Source organism: Euleptes europaea, chromosome 7 (assembly GCF_029931775.1).
Source record: "Euleptes europaea isolate rEulEur1 chromosome 7, rEulEur1.hap1, whole genome shotgun sequence".
Lineage (NCBI taxonomy): Eukaryota > Metazoa > Chordata > Lepidosauria > Squamata > Sphaerodactylidae > Euleptes > Euleptes europaea.
Genome location: NC_079318.1, coordinates 26,724,460 through 26,746,235, shown reverse-complemented (window position 1 = coordinate 26,746,235; position 21,776 = coordinate 26,724,460). Strand labels below are relative to the sequence as shown.

At 42.2% G+C, this 21,776-nt stretch overlaps 1 protein-coding gene across 1 annotated transcript in view; it reads right to left on the bottom strand.

Moving 5' to 3' along the window:
• The window catches only part of GPR137B (G protein-coupled receptor 137B), a 29,014-nt gene extending 13,143 nt beyond the window's left edge, over window positions 1-15,871 (bottom strand). Inside the window, exons 1-3 of the mRNA XM_056852848.1 lie at window positions 15,498-15,871; window positions 3,268-3,317; window positions 553-775 (exon numbers count right to left, since the gene is read on the bottom strand). Coding sequence (XP_056708826.1) covers window positions 553-775; window positions 3,268-3,317; window positions 15,498-15,866 — 642 coding nt within the window. The 5' untranslated portion in view covers window positions 15,867-15,871. The remainder of the gene's footprint in view (window positions 1-552; window positions 776-3,267; window positions 3,318-15,497) is intronic.
• Between the last annotated feature and the right edge of the window lie 5,905 nt (window positions 15,872-21,776).

Genomic DNA, 21,776 nt, shown 5'->3' with positions numbered 1-21,776 from the left:
GTGAACCACACTGGCCTCCTCTCAGGCAGGACAGCTGACAGACACAGGGCTGGTACTTGTGCGCTGCCTTCTGATGCCAAAAGGGCTACCTCATGGCTTGAAGGACGTGTGCCTATACAGTCCCCACCTGAAGCAGTTTTGTGTGGTTGTTCCAACCCATGCTTTTTTGCTGCAAGGGCAGGTGGTGGCTGCCCATGCTAGAGGCCCTGTTCCTACTTAGTCTTTCCTCAACCTTTTTGGCTCCCTTGGTGTCTACACGGTAGACTGCTGTTTTAGAGAGGGAAACAATGTTCCTTTCTTTGCATGTTTTATCATTTCTCTTTATGCAAGTAAAGGTGAAAAGACATTCTTAGTATCTCTTGTTAAAGAGGTTAAAAACATAAATTGACATTGGCTTAATAGAATAATTCCTTGGTCTAAACCCTGAAATGAAAGTGCTTAGCTCATGGAGGCTGACAGCAAACTTTTAGCTCATATCACTTGTTTCTCTCCACTAGAATATTAATCTGGACAAGTTTTTTTTTTCTTTTTAAAGTCTGAAATATACTTTACCTTGGATTCCAAGTAAATATTCGCTAAGGACATCTTGGAAATTTTGTAGAGACAGATGGAAAGCGAAATGGCACACAGCACAAACAATGTGTCATTTATAGTAACCCTGACCAAGACAATGCTTTTCCTTTCTGAGTTTTCCAGTCTCACAAGCACCGCACAAGTTAAATTCACTAGCAGGAAAAGTAAGCTGACGAAGAAAGATGCCAAGTAGAGAGGCAACCTGAATGGGGAGGAAGTGAATTTAAAAATTATTATATTTCAGCAAGAGTTAATAAGATGCTTGTTGTTCTCTAGGACAATATGTGACAAAATTACTCCACCCATTACTTCACTGAAACTTAACATCTGTTTCTTGTAGAGGAATCCTTACATCCCTATTCCCAAAGGTCACGATGGAGTCCATACAGAGTATTATGCTGGCTGGGGAGAAATTGTTAGAGCATGACATTCACAGGTCCCAACAGATGTCAATATTACATCTACTAATACAATAGTGTAATACCAACACGGCCAATCTAGCCAACATGATGGAGTGCCTGATATCACATTAAGGATAAAAGCTTGCAAAAAAAGCTGCTTTAAAGTTATGTAAATACTTTTCTGCAGGGGGGGGGTCAGCTTCTCAAAACCGTATGGGGAGGCAGGAGCCTCTCCTCCCCCCCACTCCCATGCCACACTTACAAGCAGGAAAGTGCTCCCTCTGGACTTTAAAATGACATTCTCTGCTATGTCATATCCTCTGGGGAAACCCAGACACAACTCACCAAGAAACGTCTAGTTTGGCCCTAACTTGTGACTTGAGTGGGCTTGAGACTATGACCTTTAGACTTTGAAATGCTATTTCTGTATCCAGCTTTTCCACATAAACTGCTTAAAGGTACAGATTCAGATTTTCAAATATTTGTTAGGAAAGTGGGGGGGAAGGCTTCATGTTCTCCTTGTGATCTGCCAGAGACTATGTTCAGAAAAGGAAACAAAATGCGGAATCACTATATTTCACGATTTGCAGCATTGCACCATTATAAGTCAGAGCTCCTGCGTCAGCTACTCCTGCTGTCTCCAGATCCAACTCAACAAAGGGTTTCGCTTATTTGTAACTCAGCAACCATCACTAGATTATTCAGAAAACATTTTGTTGAAGTAATATTGTGTGTGTGTGTGTGTAAAGTGCCGTCAAGTTGCAGCCGACTTATGGCGACCCCTTTTGGGGTTTTCATGGCAAGAGACTAACTAACAGAGGTGGTTTGCCAGTGCCTTCCTCTGCACAGCAACCCTGGACTTCCTTGGTGGTCTCCCATCCAAATACTAACCAGGGCTGACCCTGCTTAGCTTCTGAGATCTGACGAGATCAAGCTAGCCTGGGCCATCCAGGTCAGGGCGAAGTAATATTAGGAATCAAATATTTACAAATATAGGGAATAATCAGTTTGTTCATCACAGTTTCAAATTACCACAAAACAATATACATATATCATTAAAATATAAACCTTTAAAGCATTTATTGGGAAAAGTAATCCCATTATGCGCTGCAGCATTTGTACTTTGGAAAGAAAAGTGTTAAATAGTTATGTATTATCCATATTTAATGCATCATAGAACATACGAATTTGAGCCCTGGAATAAGTCAGTAGTCAATTTAGTCCAGCGTCCTGTTTCACACGGTGACCAACCAGTTTCTGGAGGACCAACAGGCAGGACACAGAGGCTTTCCCCTGATGTTGCCTCCTAGCACTGATATTGAGAGGTTTGCTGCCTCTGAATATGGAGGCTCCCATTAGTCACCATGGCTATCAGTCATTGATGGATCTCTCCTCCATGAATCCACGTAACTCCCTTCTAAAGCCACCCATGTTTGTGACCAAAATTACATCAAATGGCAATGAATTCCACAGTTCAATTAATTGTTGAGTAAAGAAGTATTCTCTTTTGTCTGTCTGGAATCTATTGTCCATCAACTTCACTGGGTGCCCCAAGTTTTAGTATTATAGAGAGGGAGAAAAAGTTCTTTGTATCTACTTTCTCCAGCCCATGCATAATTGTGTGTGTGTTAAGTGCCGTCAACTCACTTCTGACTCATGGCGACCCTATCAATCAATGTCCTCCAAGACGCCATATTGTTAACCGCCTTCCTCAGATCTTGCAAACTGAGGGCTATAGCTTCCTTTACAGAGTCAAGCCATCTCATGTTGGGTCTTCCACTTTTCCTGCTGCCTTCTACTTTTCCTAGCATGATTGTCTTTTCCAGTGAGTCTTGTCTTCTCATAAGGATAGCCTCAGTTGAAAATCAGCTTGTTCTTCATAGATGACAGCAAAGTTTTGACATTGTGGATTATGAAAAGCTATGGCTGGTTTTAAAGGAAATGGGTATGCCACAGCATCTGATTGTTTTGATGCACAACCTGCACTCTGGACAAGAGGCTGCTGTTAGGACAGAATATGGGGGGAGAGAATGGTTTCCAATTAGCAAAGGTGTCAGACAAAGATGCATTTAATCTCCCCATCTCACATTCATCCTGCCCAGAACAAAATCCCAGATCAAGAGTGTGACCTGAACAATGTGTATATTCCATTAGAAAATTTTCTGCCATAATAATTACTTATTTGAAATACTACTTTGAGGTGGAAAAGGTTCTTGCCACAGATATATCAAAAGAGACCAACAATTAACAACTGCCTTTACCTTTTATTTGCTGCAAGAAATGTATTTCTTACCTGTATTTAAGTAGTTCTGGTGAGTATTTTGATTTAGCTTTAAAAATCACCTGTAATGAAACAAGAGTGCATGTTACATTTGCAGATAGGTTCAGGTGGATAGCGGTGTTGGTCCGCAGTAGAAGAGCAAGATTCGAGTCCAGTCGCTCCTAGAATACCAACAAGATTCCCACACTATAAGCTTTCAAGAGTCAAAGCTCTGATGAAAAGAGCTTTGACTCTCTGGAGCTTGAATTCTGGAAAGCTTATACCCTGGAAATCTTGTTGGTCTTAGGCACTACTGGACTTGAATCTTGCTATTATATTTGCAATAAACATTTAGGAATAAGCTAGTATGGTCGTATATTGCAGTCGAGCATCTTTTAGTCCAGACAAATGGTAAGACCACATAATTAAAACAATTAATTCACATTTACCCTCAAACCATGGCACTGCTTTGGGCAAAGATCTCTCTGAGCTACTGGCACAAATAACCCATTTTCTGGGATCATCCCGCACATTATTCAGCAGCACACAGGGGTATGCCATTGAATATACAACCAACAGGGAGCTGCAACCAGTCCTATTAGTATATTTGCATGATACACATGATTTCAAACAACACATTCACACATTACATTTTTAGGGACAATATTTAGGTGAAATAAAATTTCAGCAAATCCTAGACATGTTTATGTGAAAGTCTTACAGTGTATAATGGTTTTCACGCTCTGACACCTAATTTTTCCAACACACCATCATATACAAACTACAAAATGTGTTTCTAGCACCAAACAACTTTTTCAATAAACCCAGACTAAGAAACATGTTCCTAAGAAAGGCTATTTCCTTTAGACATGTTAAATGGCTACTTTCCTCATCTGCTCAGTGTGAGTTGGTTCTGCTGTCTAATCCACAGCTGACATGAAATGACACAGGAAGTTTTAAAACTACTGCTGGCAAGACTCAGTGCAAGACACACTTTCTACCCATACTGCAAGACTAGACCTGCTTCTCCACCCTTTACAAAGACAACTTCAAAACAACTAAAGCATGATGGTTAGGACATGACAGTGAAATCTGGACAAATTTCATCCTGTGGTGTTTCTTCCCATACCAGCATCCACGAAAGGTTAGAATACATCAACAGCAAGTGTGCAAGGTGGCAGGTAATCTGGTGCAAAGCCTGACGGTAGGATTGCCAGCCTCCAGGTACTAGCTGGAGATCTTTTGCTATTACAACTGATCTCCAGCTGATAGAGATCAATTTGCCTGGAGAAAATGGCGGCTTTGGCAAATGGACTCAATAGCATTGAAGTCCCTCCCCTCCCCAAACCACGCCCTCCTCAGGCTCCGCCTCAAAAATATCCCACTGGAGGCAAAGAAGGACCTGGCAACCCTATGTGTTAGTCTGATATAGCAAAACTCATAGAGTTGCATCATAAGCCTTCATGGCCTAGAGATGGCACTTTAAACATCAAAGTGAATACGATTGTCCAGAGCTTTGGGACTGGGTGTAATCAATTTGCAGAAGACATCCAGTTCTACATTTTATTAGCTAAGCCTCGAGATGCATTGGATCTGAACCAGTACTTTGAAGTGTAAGGATGTGTCACTGGCCACCTAGATTAGGTTAATTCATGCCATCGTATTCCCTATTATTATGTATGGGTGTGAAAGCTGGACAATGAAGAAACCTGACAGGAAGAAAGTAGACTCCTTTGAAATGTGGTGTTGGAGGAGAGTGTTACGGATACCATGGACTGCCAAAAAAAAACAAATCAATGGGTTATAGATAAATCAAGCCTGAACTGACCCTAGAAGCTAAAAGGACTAAACTGAGGCTGTTGTATTTTGGTCACAATTTGAGAAGGCAAGAGTCACTAGAAAATACAGTCATTCTAGGGAAAGTTGAGGGCAGCAGGAAAAGAGGAAGACACAAGAGATGGATTGACTCGATAAAGGAAGCCACAGCCCTCAATTTGCAAGACCTGAGCAAGGCTGTCAAAGATAGGACATTTTGGAGGACATTGATTCATAGGGTCGCCATGAGTCGGAAGCGACTTGACGGCACTTAACACACACACGCACACAATAAGAAAGTGAGATTATTTAGCCTAAAACTGGTATCCACATAAACACATGAGCGGTGTAAAGTTAACTGGCAAGATATATGTGTGTTTGATGCTGAAAGGATCTTATCAAAGCATTTAAGTTAAGGTTGCCAACTTTTACACTGTCCCTTTTGTGCTGTCCCTTCAATAATTTGCAGCAGTTATCAGGCGTTATTATTTAGCTCCATGCCATGAAAAGCTTCAACTGCCTATTTCTGCATATTTAGCCTCTATTAAAGAGACAGGAACTTTTCCCAGGCCAGTACGCAACCTTAATTTAAGTAGATTGGCATCATAGTAAGCTGTTCAAAAACACAATGCAAAATAAGGCCATGATACACAGAATTGTGTCTATGATTCTGTGAACCTAGTGAAAACTCTCGAGTTTCAAAAGCTGCTTATGATGTACTGTAGCACAAGGACTTCTACTTGTTTTTTAAAAATCACTCTAAAATCCTACTTTGTATGCAAAAATCCTTGTGTTTACTTACGGGAAGCTCTGCATTGTGGCTATTATCCAGAAGATAACCAAAGCCATTTGAATCCCATTGACCTTAATGAGAAATAAGTGCTCAGATCTGTACACTGCAGCCTGTATAAAAAAAATGGGTCCAATAAAACAGATAAACTGTCAAACTGCCAGGGAAAAAAATCAATACGCATTTCAATAAAACTGATCTTTTAAATGTAAGGGATCAAAGAAACAGATACCAAATGTCACAAGAGTCTGGCAGGCACAGTACCACAAAGCTAACACAACCAAAGAACAGAGCAGCCTCCATGTGAAATATTAATGGTAAACACTCCCACCACCCCCACACAAACACACTGATTTACAGAAACAAGAGAAAAGCACTTCCCATTCAAACAGTTAAAAGCAACAGAAGAAGAGTTGGTTTTTATATGCCGACTTTCTCTACAGCCATCTATGCACAGGAGGTTTTGCCTTGGGGGCATTTTTCACGGTAGATTTTGCTTCTGTTTTGCCACGGACTAAAAGAAAACACGATTTAAATTCAAGTGCGCATGTAATTTCTTATGTTTAGAGCTGTCAGAAACATAAGAAATTACATGCGCACTTGAATTCAGATAGACACATATATTCTTTCTAGCTGACGGTCCACGGACAACGTGTTCATTTTCCAAACGGATTATAAAATTTTCAGTTGTCTTGAACTTTGTTGGAGCTGAAGAAAGCCTTTGAAACGTGCACCAACGACTAGCCACACGTCCTCCTTTGTTTCTACCTTATGTGTTCTTTGGACCTTATTCCATAACGTATTATTTCGGGACTTTGACACCATATTTTGGGACGGGAGCTTCCCGCCTCATTTAAGATTTTTTGTTCAGGTTTTTACGAGATGTTTGAAGACCTTTATTTATGTATGTTGTTTGAATATGGCACTGCATGAATTAATGCCTGATATTATTATACATTTATTTTGTGATTCTCCAGTGTGGTGTTGTATTTTTGAGCCCTCGTGCCGCCATTTTCTTTAACTTTGTTAATACTGGCACAGGTGTTTCCATTTATAGTGCCTGGAGGTTGGCAATCCTACAAGGCATGCTGAATCCTTATTTGGGTTTGGAGTATTTTTCTTTTGGTTAAGTTACAACTTTATATTTCCCTGCATGGCCTGAGTATGTAGAAACCCCCACTTTCTCTGTGGACAGCCTGGTTGGGCCACTTTTGTGTTCATAATACCTCTTTACTATTAGGAGTGACAAGGACTCTGCCTGCCCAATTGCACTCAGCTCTGCAGTCTCCATGGGCTTGGCTGAAGTAGCAGTGGCACAGGCTCCCACTCTTCTTCCTCTCCATAGGCAAACTTATGAGGACAGGGAATCTTGCCCACTGCCTCCTCTGCTCTGCCTACCTGCTGCCTATTGCTCTGCCTGGCTGCTCACCCTTTCCCCCATCCCTCCACCTCCCCAGTGCTCTGCCCACCCACCTGTCCTCCTCTCCAACACTTTGCAGGGAGCAGCGGCTGTTCCTGCCTCCTCTTTGTGAATCAGTGGCCACTTCCCCTCCTCTTCTGACATTTCCCACACTCATTGAGGAAGCTGAATGCTACTAGGCCAGCAGGCCAGTTTTTTTCTGCACACCTGGGAAGTCCCCCAAGTTTCCAGAAATATCTCCTTTCTGTCTTCATGGCCTTAAACTGCAGATTTGTTCATCCACAGATGGGACCAGGTTGAGAATAAGATGTACTGATGGTGCAGAAATGTTCTGCCTAGGATGTTTAGTCAAAGTGCAACAGCATATACAATGTTTAAATAACTGACATCACAGCCCCCTCCAAAAAAACTGTGACACGCACTGTACATTTTAACCACCATTATAGGTTGTTTAAAAAAAAAACAACACCTGTAATAGCTAGCAAAACTAACCATCATGCAATACAAACCAAGGTAAACAAGTAGGCCCAGTGCTTTGTGTCCATCTATGGTTTTCCAAAAACTTAATGGAACTTAAATTTTTTAAAGAGGGAGCGATGATTTCTGCCAGTGCCCTCCCACTGCAGACCCCCACTTTGCTTGCTGTGTAGATCCTGGCCCACTGACCCCCAGAAACAACATTTGGAGGCCTTAGTGGGTGATAGAAATTGCCACTCCCTCTTGAAAAAACACAAGTACTCTTAAGTTTTTGTAATAGCGTGGTGGGGCACAGGCTAGCATGATTGTCAAAGAAAGACACAATGCTACCTGGGAACAAGGAAATGAAAGGTCCTTGAAGAAGCAGTGACCTACATTAGATAGGGTAGCCAGCTTCAGGTTGAAAAATTCATGGAGATTAAGGGGTGAAATTTGAAGAAGGGAGGGACCTCAGAAAGGTATAATGCTATACAGTCTACCCTTCAAACCAGCCATTTTTTCCAGTGGAACTAGAATTGCCAACCTCCAGGTGGTGGCTGGAGATCTCCTGGAATTACAATTGATCTTTAGACTACAGAGATCAGGTCGCTTGGAGAAAATGGCTGCTTTGGAAGGTAGACTGCATGGCATCATGTCCCACTGATGTCCCTCCCCTGCCTCACCCCCGCCCTCCCCAGGCTCTGTCCCAAATCTGCAGGAATTTCCCAACCGGGCATTGGCAACCCTAAAGGGAACTGATCTCTGGCATCTGGAGAGTACTTGTAATTCCAGGCGATATCCAGGCCCCACCTGGAGGTTGGCTACCCAAATGTTAGTCTATTTATTGCTTATATGCCGTCTTATTGCTGGGTAGTCAAAACAGTAAAGTTATAAAATGTAGTGAAAAGAAAAACACTATGAAAAGTATAGACATCAAATTCTGTTCTCAAAAATTTTGACGCAGAAAATTGCGCAGTCATTTATTTTGAACTGTTCTCAAGGACAACCGAGTTTGCTCCCATCCACTCACTGATACTCTTCTCTCCCATTTTCCCCTTCATTCTGTTGGTCTGTTGCCTTTGCCTCCCCGCCCCTTGGTTGGCTCTCCCCTCTGTCCATTTTAAGATGTAAATTACTTGGGACAGGGACCTTGTGTTGGTTGCTTGTGGTATTCTGCCAGGGCTCGAGGAATAGAAAAAAAATCTAATCCACAAATGCAAAAAGTCTTTACACTTCTATTTCTATAGTAAAGGTAGTCCCCTGTGCAAGCACTGGGTCATTCCTGACCCATGGGGTGACTTCACATCCCGACGTTTACTAGGCAGACTTCGTTTATGGGGTGGTTTGCCAGTGCTTTCCCCAGTCATCTTCCCTTTTGCCCCCAGCAAGCTGGGTACTCATTTTACCGACCTCGGAAGGATGGAAGGCTGAGTCAACCTTGAGCCGGCTACCTGAAACTGACTCCCGTTGGGATTGAACAGAGCTTTTGACTGTAGTACTCTAGCTTACCACTCTGCTCCAAGGGGCCCTTATAGACATCAATTTTCTTGGAGGTGGCAGCTGCTGTTTCTTTTGTCTAGTTGTTTTTAAGAGTCCTGAGTATTTCCTGATATCTGACTTTAGTCTTTTTTGCTGAAGTACAGTTCTAGTTGTCCTTTTTCAGGGCTGCTTTGCACGTTTCAGTAGAAGCAGGTATAAATTAAGTATTTGACAGATATCCCTGTGACATCACTTTTGTTCACCGTATTAGCAAACACGTTTTGGAAATCCAAGGCCATGGTGCTCTGTGGCAGTCCGTTTCTGTGGTGAACATGCGATGAATAAGAAGCTTTGTAGTAGATTGAGGGTAGAAGCCAGTGCCTACTATGTACTAAGTATTTAACATTTAACCACATTTTTTGTATTGTGTGAACTGCCCATGAAAAAATGCTTGTTCTTAATGGAAGCCTTTTAGAGACATTAAAACTTCTGAATCCATCTTTAGTCCCTAAACTAAATATATTCTGTTCCATTTCCTTCTAGACTATTTCCTCCTAGACTATTTCCAGACCCTTTTATCCTAATTGTTGCTGTCCTCTCAGTCTTCTGAATTTTTGTTTCCATCCTTCTAAGAAGGCAAATGATCAAAACTAAATTCTAATCCAAGGGTTAACCCAGGCACAACTGCATAAGAGAAGGTATTTCTCACCCATATCGTCCAGCTCACCAGCTAAGATCTTCCTCACAAGTCCTGCTCTGTGTGACCCTGCCTTTGGAAGTGAGGCAGGTGGGGACTAGAGAATCATAGAGTTGGAAGGGACCACCAGGGTCATCTAGTCCAACCCTCTGCACAATGCAGGAAATTCACAACTACCTCCACCCCAAACCCCCAGTGACCCCTACTCTATGCCCAGAAGATGGCCAAGATGCCCTCCCTCTCATGATCTGCCTAAGGTCATAGAATCAGCTTTGCTGACAGGTGGCCATCAGAGACAGGACTTTTTTAGTAGTGGCACCTCGCCTGTGGAATCCCCTTCTCCTTGAGGCCCACATAGCACCAACACTATTTTCTTTTAGGAGCCAGGCAAAAATCATTCAGGCGCTTGGCCAATATGGGGCTTCTTCCCAATGGCCCAATATGCTTGTAGCAAGACCCCTATCATATGTTTTTTTCATCAAGTGGGCATGGTGAAAGGATCTGTAGTTGGCTGAGGATTCCCCGTGTGTACCTGCAATGTACACACACTGGAAAAAAAAGAAAGTGTTATGTCATGGGATGTCCACAAGGCACTCACTAATTCTGTAGCTCTAACTGCTTTCGGGGATGTTTCCACACATGAAGTTCAAAATGGTTCTTGCTGATTTGTAATGCAAATGTAACATGCTAACAGTAGCATCCTAGTAACAGTTACACCCTTCTAAATCCAGTGTAGTAAATGAGCTTAGAAGGGTGTAACTGTGTTTAAGATTGAACTGTTAAGTGTTCCTTTGCTTTACAAATACCTCTCTTCCACTCTCTGTTTTCTGCATTCACAATAATTTAACATTCACATAAGTATCACCATGAAGCTTCTGGGTATCACAGGTGAAAAGAGTGTTGATTTAGGCTACATTATACAATAGCCAGACCCCAGCTTGCATCGCATTGAAATGTGGCCTAGTTGTGGCAACTCCTCCTCATATTATACTCAGAGAAGGAAACACACACACCTCAGTATAAGCTAGTTCATTATTCCCGTTTAGGTTTATTTCTTAGATTCTATAACATCTCTCTATGTAGCAGGGTTGCAAAGTCCAGTTTGGGAAATTCCTGAAGATATGGGTGCAAAGTCTGGGGAGGGCAGTTTGAGAAGGGGAGGGAACTCAGCAGGATGTGATGTCATAGAGTTACAGCTGCCATTTTCTCCAAACTGATCTTTGTAGTCTGGAGATCAGTTGTAATTCCAGGAGAACTCCAGGTTCTATCTAGAGGATGGCAACCCTACTCTCTAAACTGATGCCATTCTCGTGTCATTTGCATTGGCCTTTTCTTTAGAATATATGCTAGTTAAATAAAATAAAATCAGCATTTCCTAGATTGCTATAGTGCTAGGATCCAAAACAACTTACATTGTTCCTCCATTTTATCCTCACAACAACCCTGTGAGGTGAGTTAGGCAGAGAGTGTGTGACTGGCCCAAAGTCACCCAGTGAGCTTCCATGGAAGAGTGGGAATTCATACCTGGGTGTCCCAGATCCTAGTCTGACACTTTAACCACTATAACAATCTGCCATGATTTGACAGCTCCTTTTAATCCCCAGATGGGGGCAATGACAGTCATGAGGCCTGAGGCAAGGAAACTATGGGGGAAACTGTTGGGTAGATTCTCTTTTGTTGCTGCAAATGCCTCTGTCATCAGCACATGGCAACAGCCTGAGAAAAGTGATAAAATGTGATTTATAGAATGTATCTTGAAAAGAGGATTTTTGCTCCTCCAGTTTAGATGACTAAGGCAAAACAGCAAAATTCCCTCTTCTCTTGAAACTTGAGTCCTATGATTCCAGGACTTACTCATCTATCCAACACTGGCCTGGCCATATGGTTATACAGCCCCATTGGGGCGTTTATCATAAATGTCTTTACTTCATTTATACTCCACCATTCTCCCCAACTGGGGGCGGGGGGGGGGACCCAAAGCCACTTACATGGTTCTTTTCTCTTCCATTTTACCTCCAAGCTACCTTGGCAGAGTGGAGATTGGAACCCAAGTCTCCCAGATCCTAGCCCATTACTCTAACCACTACACATGCTGCTCTCACAAAGTCTTATAAAATTAGATTACATCAATCTCACTGGAAACAGTGACTTTGAACACAAGAATAATTAAGCTGTCATTGCCAAAGTTTTCCATTAGTACTGGATGTGGAAAATGTATACATAGGCACAATGTTGTGTGTGTGTGTGTGTGTAAGCAGACAATCGTTGCTTAACTTCAGAGGAATTCATGCTAGGATATATACTTCATGCATGCAAATCCTCATTTTTCTAACAGGTTCTTGCTAATAGTCTTCTGCATTTTGCTCCCATGTCTAAAATACTAATAAGGTGGAGGTGGGATGTGCATGCAAGTGTGTATGAATTCCTTGAGAAATACAGAAGCACACAGTAAATTCAACCAGCGGCTGAAAGAGTAGTACTGCCTTGAAAGTAGTCAGCTTTATAAACACTCACTGTGTTTCATGTGAGAGTGACTTGTGGGAATATTTCTATGACTCAAAGCAGAATGACACATTGCATGGCAAACACGGGGACCCCCAACTGCTATGTAAAACTAAGGTGGCAGTGAGAACTGAAGGTCAGAAGGGGGTGCTTGACTCTTTCCCCCTTGTCTATTCTCCTCTGCTATCCCTTCCTCATGACCACCACCTCTCCCCCGCAGATGGCTCCAGTACCAGGAATAAAACTGGGTAGGGGAAGAGCCCTGAAGGCAGGCACTGGAAGAGGGCTCAGCATGTAGAGGAAAGTTTTAACCCCCCTGTCCCACTTACCAATGTGCGTGTGCTAAGTGCCGTCAAGTCGCTTCCGACTCATGGCGACCCTATGAATGAAAGTCCTCCAAAATGTCCTATCTTTGACAGCCTTGCAAATACCCCCACCTAATTATTATTAAGCAGGAAACTCCTCTTTCCACCTATGAAAAGCACATATGAAAAGACCTTCTGCACTAACATCCCGGGGGTTACCGCATTATGTATTCCCAGCGATGTATTAAGAGTTTGAAAATGTTATAAAAACATCACTTTAAAAGGGCTTTTGGATGCCACCGCTAAAAAATGGTTGGAAGACGTCTTCACAGCTAAAGGGGCCAAACAAAGTGCGAACAGTATTTTTTATAACAGTTTCATACTCTTAATACATCGCTGGGAATACATAGAAAGTGCGAACAGTATTTTTTGTAACATTTTCAAACTCTTAATACATCGCTGGGAATACATAATGCGGTAATCCCCCCATTGATTCACTTACAGGTGAATCAATCTGTGGTTTTAATAATGTCTAAGATTGCATATTTTATATGATTTTATATATATGATTTTATTGTTGTTACCTGCCCTGAACCTGACCTTGGTTGGGGAGGGTGGGCTAGAAATTTAAAGAATAAATAAATAAATACTTGACATTTAGGAAAGCCCTCTGTCTCTTTTCTGGTCCTACATAAAAGAGAGGTATTCAAACATTGCTTTGTATTTCTAAAGTGTCCTTGTGCTATCAGGTTCAGGAGAGTGATTTCTTCTGTCAGTTGTTCTTTCCATAGTTAAACTACATTTTTGCAAGTTAGTCCCCTGGCATAATTTCAGGTGCTTCCCTGGCATGTCCTTCCTGCCCAACTACATTTTATGGGGGTGGGGAGCTGAATGAATATGATGGCCTTTTGCTCCACCGCTTCTGCAGCCCCACATTTATGCCAGCAATCAGTAACTTTCCTTCAAACTGGCTTTGGTGTATGAAGAGGTTGAACTAGTCTGCCTTCCTTTTTAATCTGGGTTAAAGTTGTCTCCACACAAGTCTGTGGGGTTGTTGTGATTCTCCTCCTCTTTTCACACTTGTTCTTGCTTGTCTGCTGAGACAGCATTATAGGTGTATCTTTTGAACAGAGCTGCCTTGACAGTATGCTGAATTACAAGCCAAACTTGCAACTTCCTGATTATCGCTTGGTAGCATCTACCAAAGAAGAGACACGTGTGGTTCATTCTACAGAAAGTAGTATATTCATTTGAAGGCTGTTCCTATTTTTCTAATTTCTCTATTTTTTTACTTGAGACCTTCCTCTGCGAGGAGGCCAAGCCTGCCACTTTTAGGCATCGCTTCTACAAGTCCCTTTTCAGTGTCAACAGCACAATATCCCATCTGCACTTAATAGAAAAGAACAGCAGTTTTTAAATAAAGACGTTTTTAATGTGCAGATGTTCATTATGGTCTTTTTGTGATCCATCCTCACATTCATAACCAGAAGATGCCACTATTATCCCCATTTTAATTATGGCTAATTTTGGCCAACACTTTACATTTACCTGGTGGTAAACTCCACTGTTACCCATGGGGCTTCCAAATAAGCCAGACTGTAAATCGAATTAAATACTCGAGCCACTCAGAATAAGATGGTATTTTACCAGGGGCAACTCTTCTTATCTTCCTAAAAATGCTCACGATGACATTTCCTTTCTTCCTAATTATTTTCTCTCGTTTTGTACCAAATATCTAGGTCTCAGGAACAAATTGCTAATTGGCATTAAGAATATTGTTTAGTATGAAAATAATACTTTTAAGTGCTCACTGCTTCAGATATTGCTTTAGCAATCCTTACAATCGACATGTGAAAGAGCTGAGGTTCACAGGCTCCCCTAAGGCTACCGACCAAATCTGTGGCCAAGGAGTGAATGGACCAGGATCCTAACCTTGATGCAACATCAGATTTCAAATCGGATTTCTTGTATAATTTTAAACCACTTTCCCTTGATTGGTACAAACTTCCAAGTTGCAGTGTTTTGTTTCATAATGAAAGAAAAAGCTCTTGCCTCAAAATAAAGGGCTGTTCAATACATCCCGTCTAAATGAACTTCCTTCTTGTGAAAACTGATAGGTGAGGCCGCACAGTTGCCACAGAGATTCAGACTCTTCTGGACAAACATGAAGGAGTTGTGAAACCTTGTTTTCCATTGTTAGTAAAACCAGCTGATATCCTTCGTTTGCTGAGCAGCAAGGTTTTTTTTAGCAGTATCTCTTTGGGGGCCATAAGTAATTGTTTCATGTGTGGTTTATAACGTCTCCTCCACATTTCCGATGCAACCAGGAACCATCTAATTTAATAATTGACTAAAGAGAATACAGCGTAACTTACCAAAGGGAATGCACATTAACACTTTTATTTGCTGAATATTTTCCTACAGCTGTTAAACAGAGTCATATATATTAGAGATTTTAGGTTTGTGTCTTTCCACGCTATCTCTGTATCGCTGGAAAAGGTGCAAACGTAATTTTTTTTTTGGTTTATTCTATTCAGAAACTAGCTTTATATGGAATTGTCCTGCAAACAATGTTAAATACTTTGTCTTTAGTAAATGACAGCGCTGAAGACTCGGGGGGAATCCTCATTGCACTGTAGCTGTGAAAGATACAAAAACTGCAGACGCAACAGTTAATCCTCAAAGAGGCAGTGGAAAGAGAAACATCATTCAACAAACTAAAGCCCCACCAGCTGATTTGGGGCAGACGCCACCCTTCCGTACTCAACTCCATCAAACCCAGAAACAACCGCTCCTTACCTGAGTGAAGTAAAGATTCATCAGTGTCAGTGTGAAAAACTGGAGGCACACTGGGAAGCAATACAGGAGCCAGAAGGCGAAGGGGCTGAGAGAATTGGCGCTGACAAAGTCTTTGAAGTAAAACGAAAACAGCACCGTCCTAAGAGAGGCCCACAGCAGGCACAGAAACAGAAAGACCGTCTGATAACTGAACCGCTTGTGCCGGTAGTGGAGGACCAGCCACAGCTGGATGTAGATGAACACAAACAGGAGGGAATAAAAGACAGTGTAGGCGATGGTCAGCCCTAGCTTGACGTACGGAGGCACGGCTGGGCTTAAGGTGGGTGGGGAGGTGTCATTTTTCGAAGGGTCCCACTCAGGGGCCTCCATCTGAGCTGTTCTGGAATTGGCAGGCTCTCCTGGTTAAGTCTGCCGCCTCCTGCTGCTGCTGCTGCCGCCGCCGCCTCCTTCTCCTCCACCTTTCATCTTCCTACAGCAGAGGAATCAAGAAAAAGAAAACAAGCCGCACTTCCTCTTTGGCAGCTCACTCAGGGCTCGCAGCACATGATCACAATCCGGAATGATTCATGAGGACTGCCTCTGTCAGCAGTTGGCAAGGAGCAACTCAGACAAAGCCGCTCCTCCTCTTAGCCTCTACGAGCAAATCGCCTTGGGGGGGGGGTCCCCTCCCCAGTATTCATCCAACATGGTGTTTCACAAACAACACAAACACCAGGGTTTAAAAAGAGCGAGCCTGGAAAAAAAGTACGAAAACAAACTGGACTGGTGAATTGTGAAGTTTTTTTTTTCCACAAGCATTGCTGTTGTAAAGCAGAATGGGGGTGTAGGGGGGAGCAAAGGAGACCTTTTAGCATTGCTGTTGTAAAGCAGAATGGGGGTGTAGGGGAGAGCAAAGGAGACCACTGCCTCCTAATTCAGTTGACAAAAGCCAAATTATGGCGTGGGTTTCTCAAACAAATTTGTTCCTCCCAAAGTAGCTTTCCAGAGACCTGACTCACTATGGGCAAAACATAGGTTTACATTTGAACTTGTCAACAACTGGAAACTATGAAAATCCAGGGGGGAAAAAGATACCCCAAATTGTCTCTTCCCTAATGTTAAAGGGCCAGCCCTGGCTTTCTTATACCTTATTGAAGCAGGAGGTGCTTCAGGAGAGCACCGGAGGCATCACCTTTCAACCGATTATACTAACCGATTAGTGACTGATTGCAAACCGATTAGTAACCGATTAGTAGCCGATTAATAACTGGTTGCAAACCGATTAGTGACCGATTGCAAACCGATTAGTAACCGATTAGTAACTGATTGCAAACAAATTAGTAACCGATCACTAACTGATAGCAAACCAATTAGTAGCTGATTAGTAATCAATTAGTAGCCTATTAGTAGCCTATTAGTAACCAACTAGTAACTTATTGCAAACCGATTAGTAGCTGATTAGTAATCGATTAGTAGCCAATTAGTAACCTATTAGTAACCAATCACTAACTGATTAGTAGCTGATTAGTAGCCAATTAGTAACCAATTAGTAACTGATTGCAAACCAATTAGTAGCCAATTAGTAATTGATTAGTGTTCGATTAGTGACTGATTGCAAACCAATTAATCAGATTTGTAACTGATTGCAAACCGATTAGTAACTGATTAGTAATAGATTAGTAACCGATTAATGACTAATTAGTAACTGATTGCGAACTGATTAGTAGCGGATTAGTAATCGATTAATAATAGATTAGTAACTGATTAGTAACTGATTACTAATCGATTAGTAACTGATTAGTGACCGATTGCAAACTAATTAGTAACGATTAGTAATCAATAACTGCAAACTGATTAATAGCCGATTACTAACCGATTAGTGACCAATTAGTGACTGATTGCAAACCAATTAATTGATTAGTGAGTAATTGCAAACAGATTAGTAACCAATTAGTAACTATTTGCAAACCGATTCGTAACTGATTCGTAATTGATTGCAAACTGATTAGTAGCCGATTAGTAACTGATTAGTAGCCAATTAGTAACTGGTTGCAAACCGATTAGTGTCCAATAGCAAATTGATTAGTAGCCGATTAGTGACTGATTGCAAACCGATTAGTAGCTGATTAGTAATTGATTAGTAACCAATTAGTAACTAATTAGTAATCGATTAGTAGCTGATTAGTAGCCGATTAGTAACTAAATAGTAATTGCAAACTGATTAATAGCTGATTAGTAACCGATTAGTGACCAATTAGTGACTGATTGCAAACCAATTAATAATTGATTAGTGATTAATTGCGAACCGATTAGTGACTGATTAGCCGATTAGTAACTGATTAGTAACTGATTAGTGACCGATTAGTGACCGATTAGCAACTGATTGTTAACTTAGTAGCTGGTTAGTAACTGATTAGTAGCCAATTAGTGACTGATTAGTAGCCGATTAGTAACTGATTAGTGACCAATTGCAAACCAATTGGTAACCGATTTCAAACCGATTAATAACCGATTAGTGACCGATTGCAAACCGATCGCAAACCGATTAATAACCGAATACTGACCTATTGCAAACCAATTAATAACCGATTAGTGACCAACTACAAACCAATTAGTTGCCGATTGCAAACGGATTAGTGACCAATTGCAAACTGATTAGCAACCGATTAGTAACCGATTGCAAATCGATTAGTAACCGATTAGTGACCGATTGCAAACTGATTAGTAACCTGCGGGAGGGGGCGGATCACCAGTGTTAGATCCTTCTGAGCTAGAGATCTGCCAGGACCCACAAAGGGCCAGACCAAATTATTTCGCGGGCCTGAAACGGCCCCCGGGCCTGACGTTCCCCACCCCTGCTTTAAGAGATGACTCAGGGATATGGCCGTTTCAAATTTCTTCAATTCAATTCTTCATCAGTCCCCAAACGTCAAGAAGACTTGATACAAATAATTTTTGACTGCAGTTACTAGTACAGGATAGTCACCACGTTCCACTTAGGATACAGCCAGTATAGCACTTCGTAATACAAAATAGTCAACATGTTTCACGTAGGATACAGCCAGTGTAGCAGTTTTGGAATTTCTTTGTAATCAGACAACTTTGAAACATCTTAGTCTATGAGCATTGCCCATTCTACATGATGCAGAACTGAAAGCTATTGTCTACAGCGCCACAGAGTAGTAACCTGGGGGCCTGAGGCAAAACATAGTCTTGGAGTCCTCTTCCTGAATTCTCCTCTCCCAAAATCCTGCTAGTCAACAATACGGCATATGTAAACACATGGAATAACAACATAGTTAGAGATGGATTGACTCAATAAAGGAAGCCACAGCCTTCAATTTGCAAGATCTGAGCAAGTCTGTCAAAGATAGGACATTTTGGAGGACTTTCATTCATAGGGTCGCCATGAGTTGAAAGCGACTTGACGGCCCTTAACACACAACACACACAAATGTTTAGTATGTAGCTCTTAATGATGATAAATTAATTAACATCCATGAATGCTGATTTCACTAGATAGGGTTTTTATTTGACTCTGTAAACCTCCGTTTACTAGGCTTGCCAACCTCCAGGTGGGGCCTGGAGATCTCCTGGAATTACAACTGATTTCCAGATTACAGAGATCAGTTCCCCTGGAGGAAATGGCACCTGTGGAGGGTGGACTCGATGGAATCACCGAGCTCCCTCCTGCTGAGCTCCATCCCCTCCCCAAACTCTGCTTTCCCCAGGTTCTTCTCCCCAATCCCAACTTGGAGTTGGCAACCCTACAGCATACTCCTTTTCTCCTTCCTCCCATCTCGTACACTGCATGCCTGCCTTCCCACCATTGCTAACCCTCCTGTCATACCCCTTCCTTCCTTTCCCCAACCTTTCCATCAGACTTTCCTTCCTTCTCGACATCCTTTCTGTCCCATAACTTCTTTCTATCCTTTCCCCTTCCCACCCCTCCCACTGAGCGCTTCCCCTCCCCTGCCTAGCTCTCGTGTGATGTAGTTTCTCCTCCATCCTTCACATTGTGCATCTTCCTTTACATTCCTAAATTTTACTAGCAGTAGAAAAGAGGAGGAGTCCAGTAGCACCTTAAAGACTAACAATTTCTGGCAGGGTATGAACTTTCGTGAGCCACTGCTCACTTCTTCAGATGAAGACGTGAAGAAGAAGTGAGCTGTGGCTCACGAAAGTTCATACCCTGCCAGAAATTGTTAGTTCTGTTCATACCCTGCCAGAAATTGTGTTCTTCATCTTCAGATGAAGAAGTGAAGAAGAAGTGATCTGTGGCTCACGAAAGCTCACACCCTGCCAGAAATTTTGTTAGTCTTTAAGGGGCTACTGGACTCCTACTCTTTTCTATTGCTAGTGACAGACGAACATGGCTATCCATTGTGATCTAAAATTTACTGTCATGCACTCCCCGCCCCCCAGCGGGCACCTCTTTTTGTTTCCCTGTTGCACACATTGTTGCATCATCTATGGGAGGAACCCAATTTACCTATTAAATTTTTACATTCCCCTACAAATATTGGGGTTCAGAGAAACAAATACCCTAACTCCGAGGAGATATTTGTATCTGACTGTGAGGGATACCACTGAAATTACACAATAAAAGTGGGAACCTGTGACACTCATGGGAGAGAATCCCATCCATTTTGCCCCCACCACAGCCTTTTCTGGCTTGTCCTGCTCTCTGTGGACACTTGCCCTCCCTTTTTGTCCCCCCCCCACTAATTTCAGTTGAATCCTCTTCCCCCACCCTCACTTCTTCCTTCTGGGCTCTGTCACCCTCCCCACCACCTTGCCCACATACCAACCAGCCCATCCATCCCACTGCCACACCAGCCCACTCACTAGCCAGCTACTGTAGTTCAGCTTCCTCCACCTGACTTATTAAAGTTCTGAACCTGTTTAAACTTTCAAAAATGTCCTTCCCTTCTGCATGGCCCCAATCTTTTTCCTTCTTCCCCTCCCTTCTTCCTTTCCTTTTTGAACCTGGTTGAGAAATATAGCATCTCCCTTCGTGCATCGGGTCTCCCACATCTTCTTGAAGTTTTTACCCAGCCACAGCATTAGGGGCGCCATATGATTATAGAGACGGGTTTTAAATTGGGATTAATTTTATTGGTATAAATGTGGAATGTGATCGATTCTGATCTGTTGTAATTTATTATGGGTGTCTTGCTGGGAGCCGCTCTGAGCCCGGCTTTGCCAGGGGAGGGCAGGGTATAAATCGAATAAAATAAACAAACATAAATAAATAAAGATGCAGAAGGAAACCTGCAATAAAAATTAATGCTATAATAACAGAGACCAGTAGATGTCTCCTCTGAGACTTTTTCTACATGGAAACCCAGCTGAGGAGGGAGAATTCTTGTATTTGAGGCATTCTGTGTTCTGGAAAGAAAATGTCCTGTAGAAATTCTCAAGTGGATACCATTAATTTCTAGAAAATCCAATCTTGGAGCCTGTAAGGCTGAGAGTATTATTATTATGATACAAGTCTTTAAGGCCAGAATACATGATATGAAATCCTCAAGTCAGGACATGGGTTCCCAACCTGTCTTACAGTTTATACATTCAAGTGGAGACTCACTCAAAAAAAAAAAAAAAGTCTGTTTCTCCATTTGGCCACAAACACTACACAGGAGAGGGGATGGATAGGTGGTATCAGAGGAAGGGGTAAAAAGGGTCTCCTTGGTGGTGTTGCAGTGTCAAAAATGCAATGGGATGGAAGCTCAACGCCCTCCCCCCCCCCACAACACATTCACAGCTGAATGGAAAAGCAGACATATTGTGACAGGTGAGCTTCCACTTGAAGGAAGCAACCCTAATAAAGCAGACATATTGTGACAGGTGAGCTTCCACTTGAAGGAAGCAACCCTAATAGGGTTGCCAACCTGGAGGTTGGCAACCCTATTAGGCATCCATATACAGAGAGAGAGAGAGAGAGCACCAGCATGGTGTAGTGGTTAACAGCCGCTGACTCTAATATGGAGAACTGGGTTCGATTCCCTACTCCTCACCTGCTGGGTGACCTTGAGATAGTCACAGTTCTCAGAATTCTCTCAGCTCACACGGAAGTAGGCAATGACAAATCTTGAAAATCCTATGGGGTCACCATAAATCAGCTATGACTTGACAGCAAAAGCAACAACAACAACAACAACAACACACGCACACATATACAGGGTGAGTATCCTTTAACTAGACATCCAAAAACCGGAATGACTGGAATGCATGATTAAACAAACAAACAAACTAGTTACATCCAATGCTGTTGTCGCGTGTCTTCATTGGGGGGAA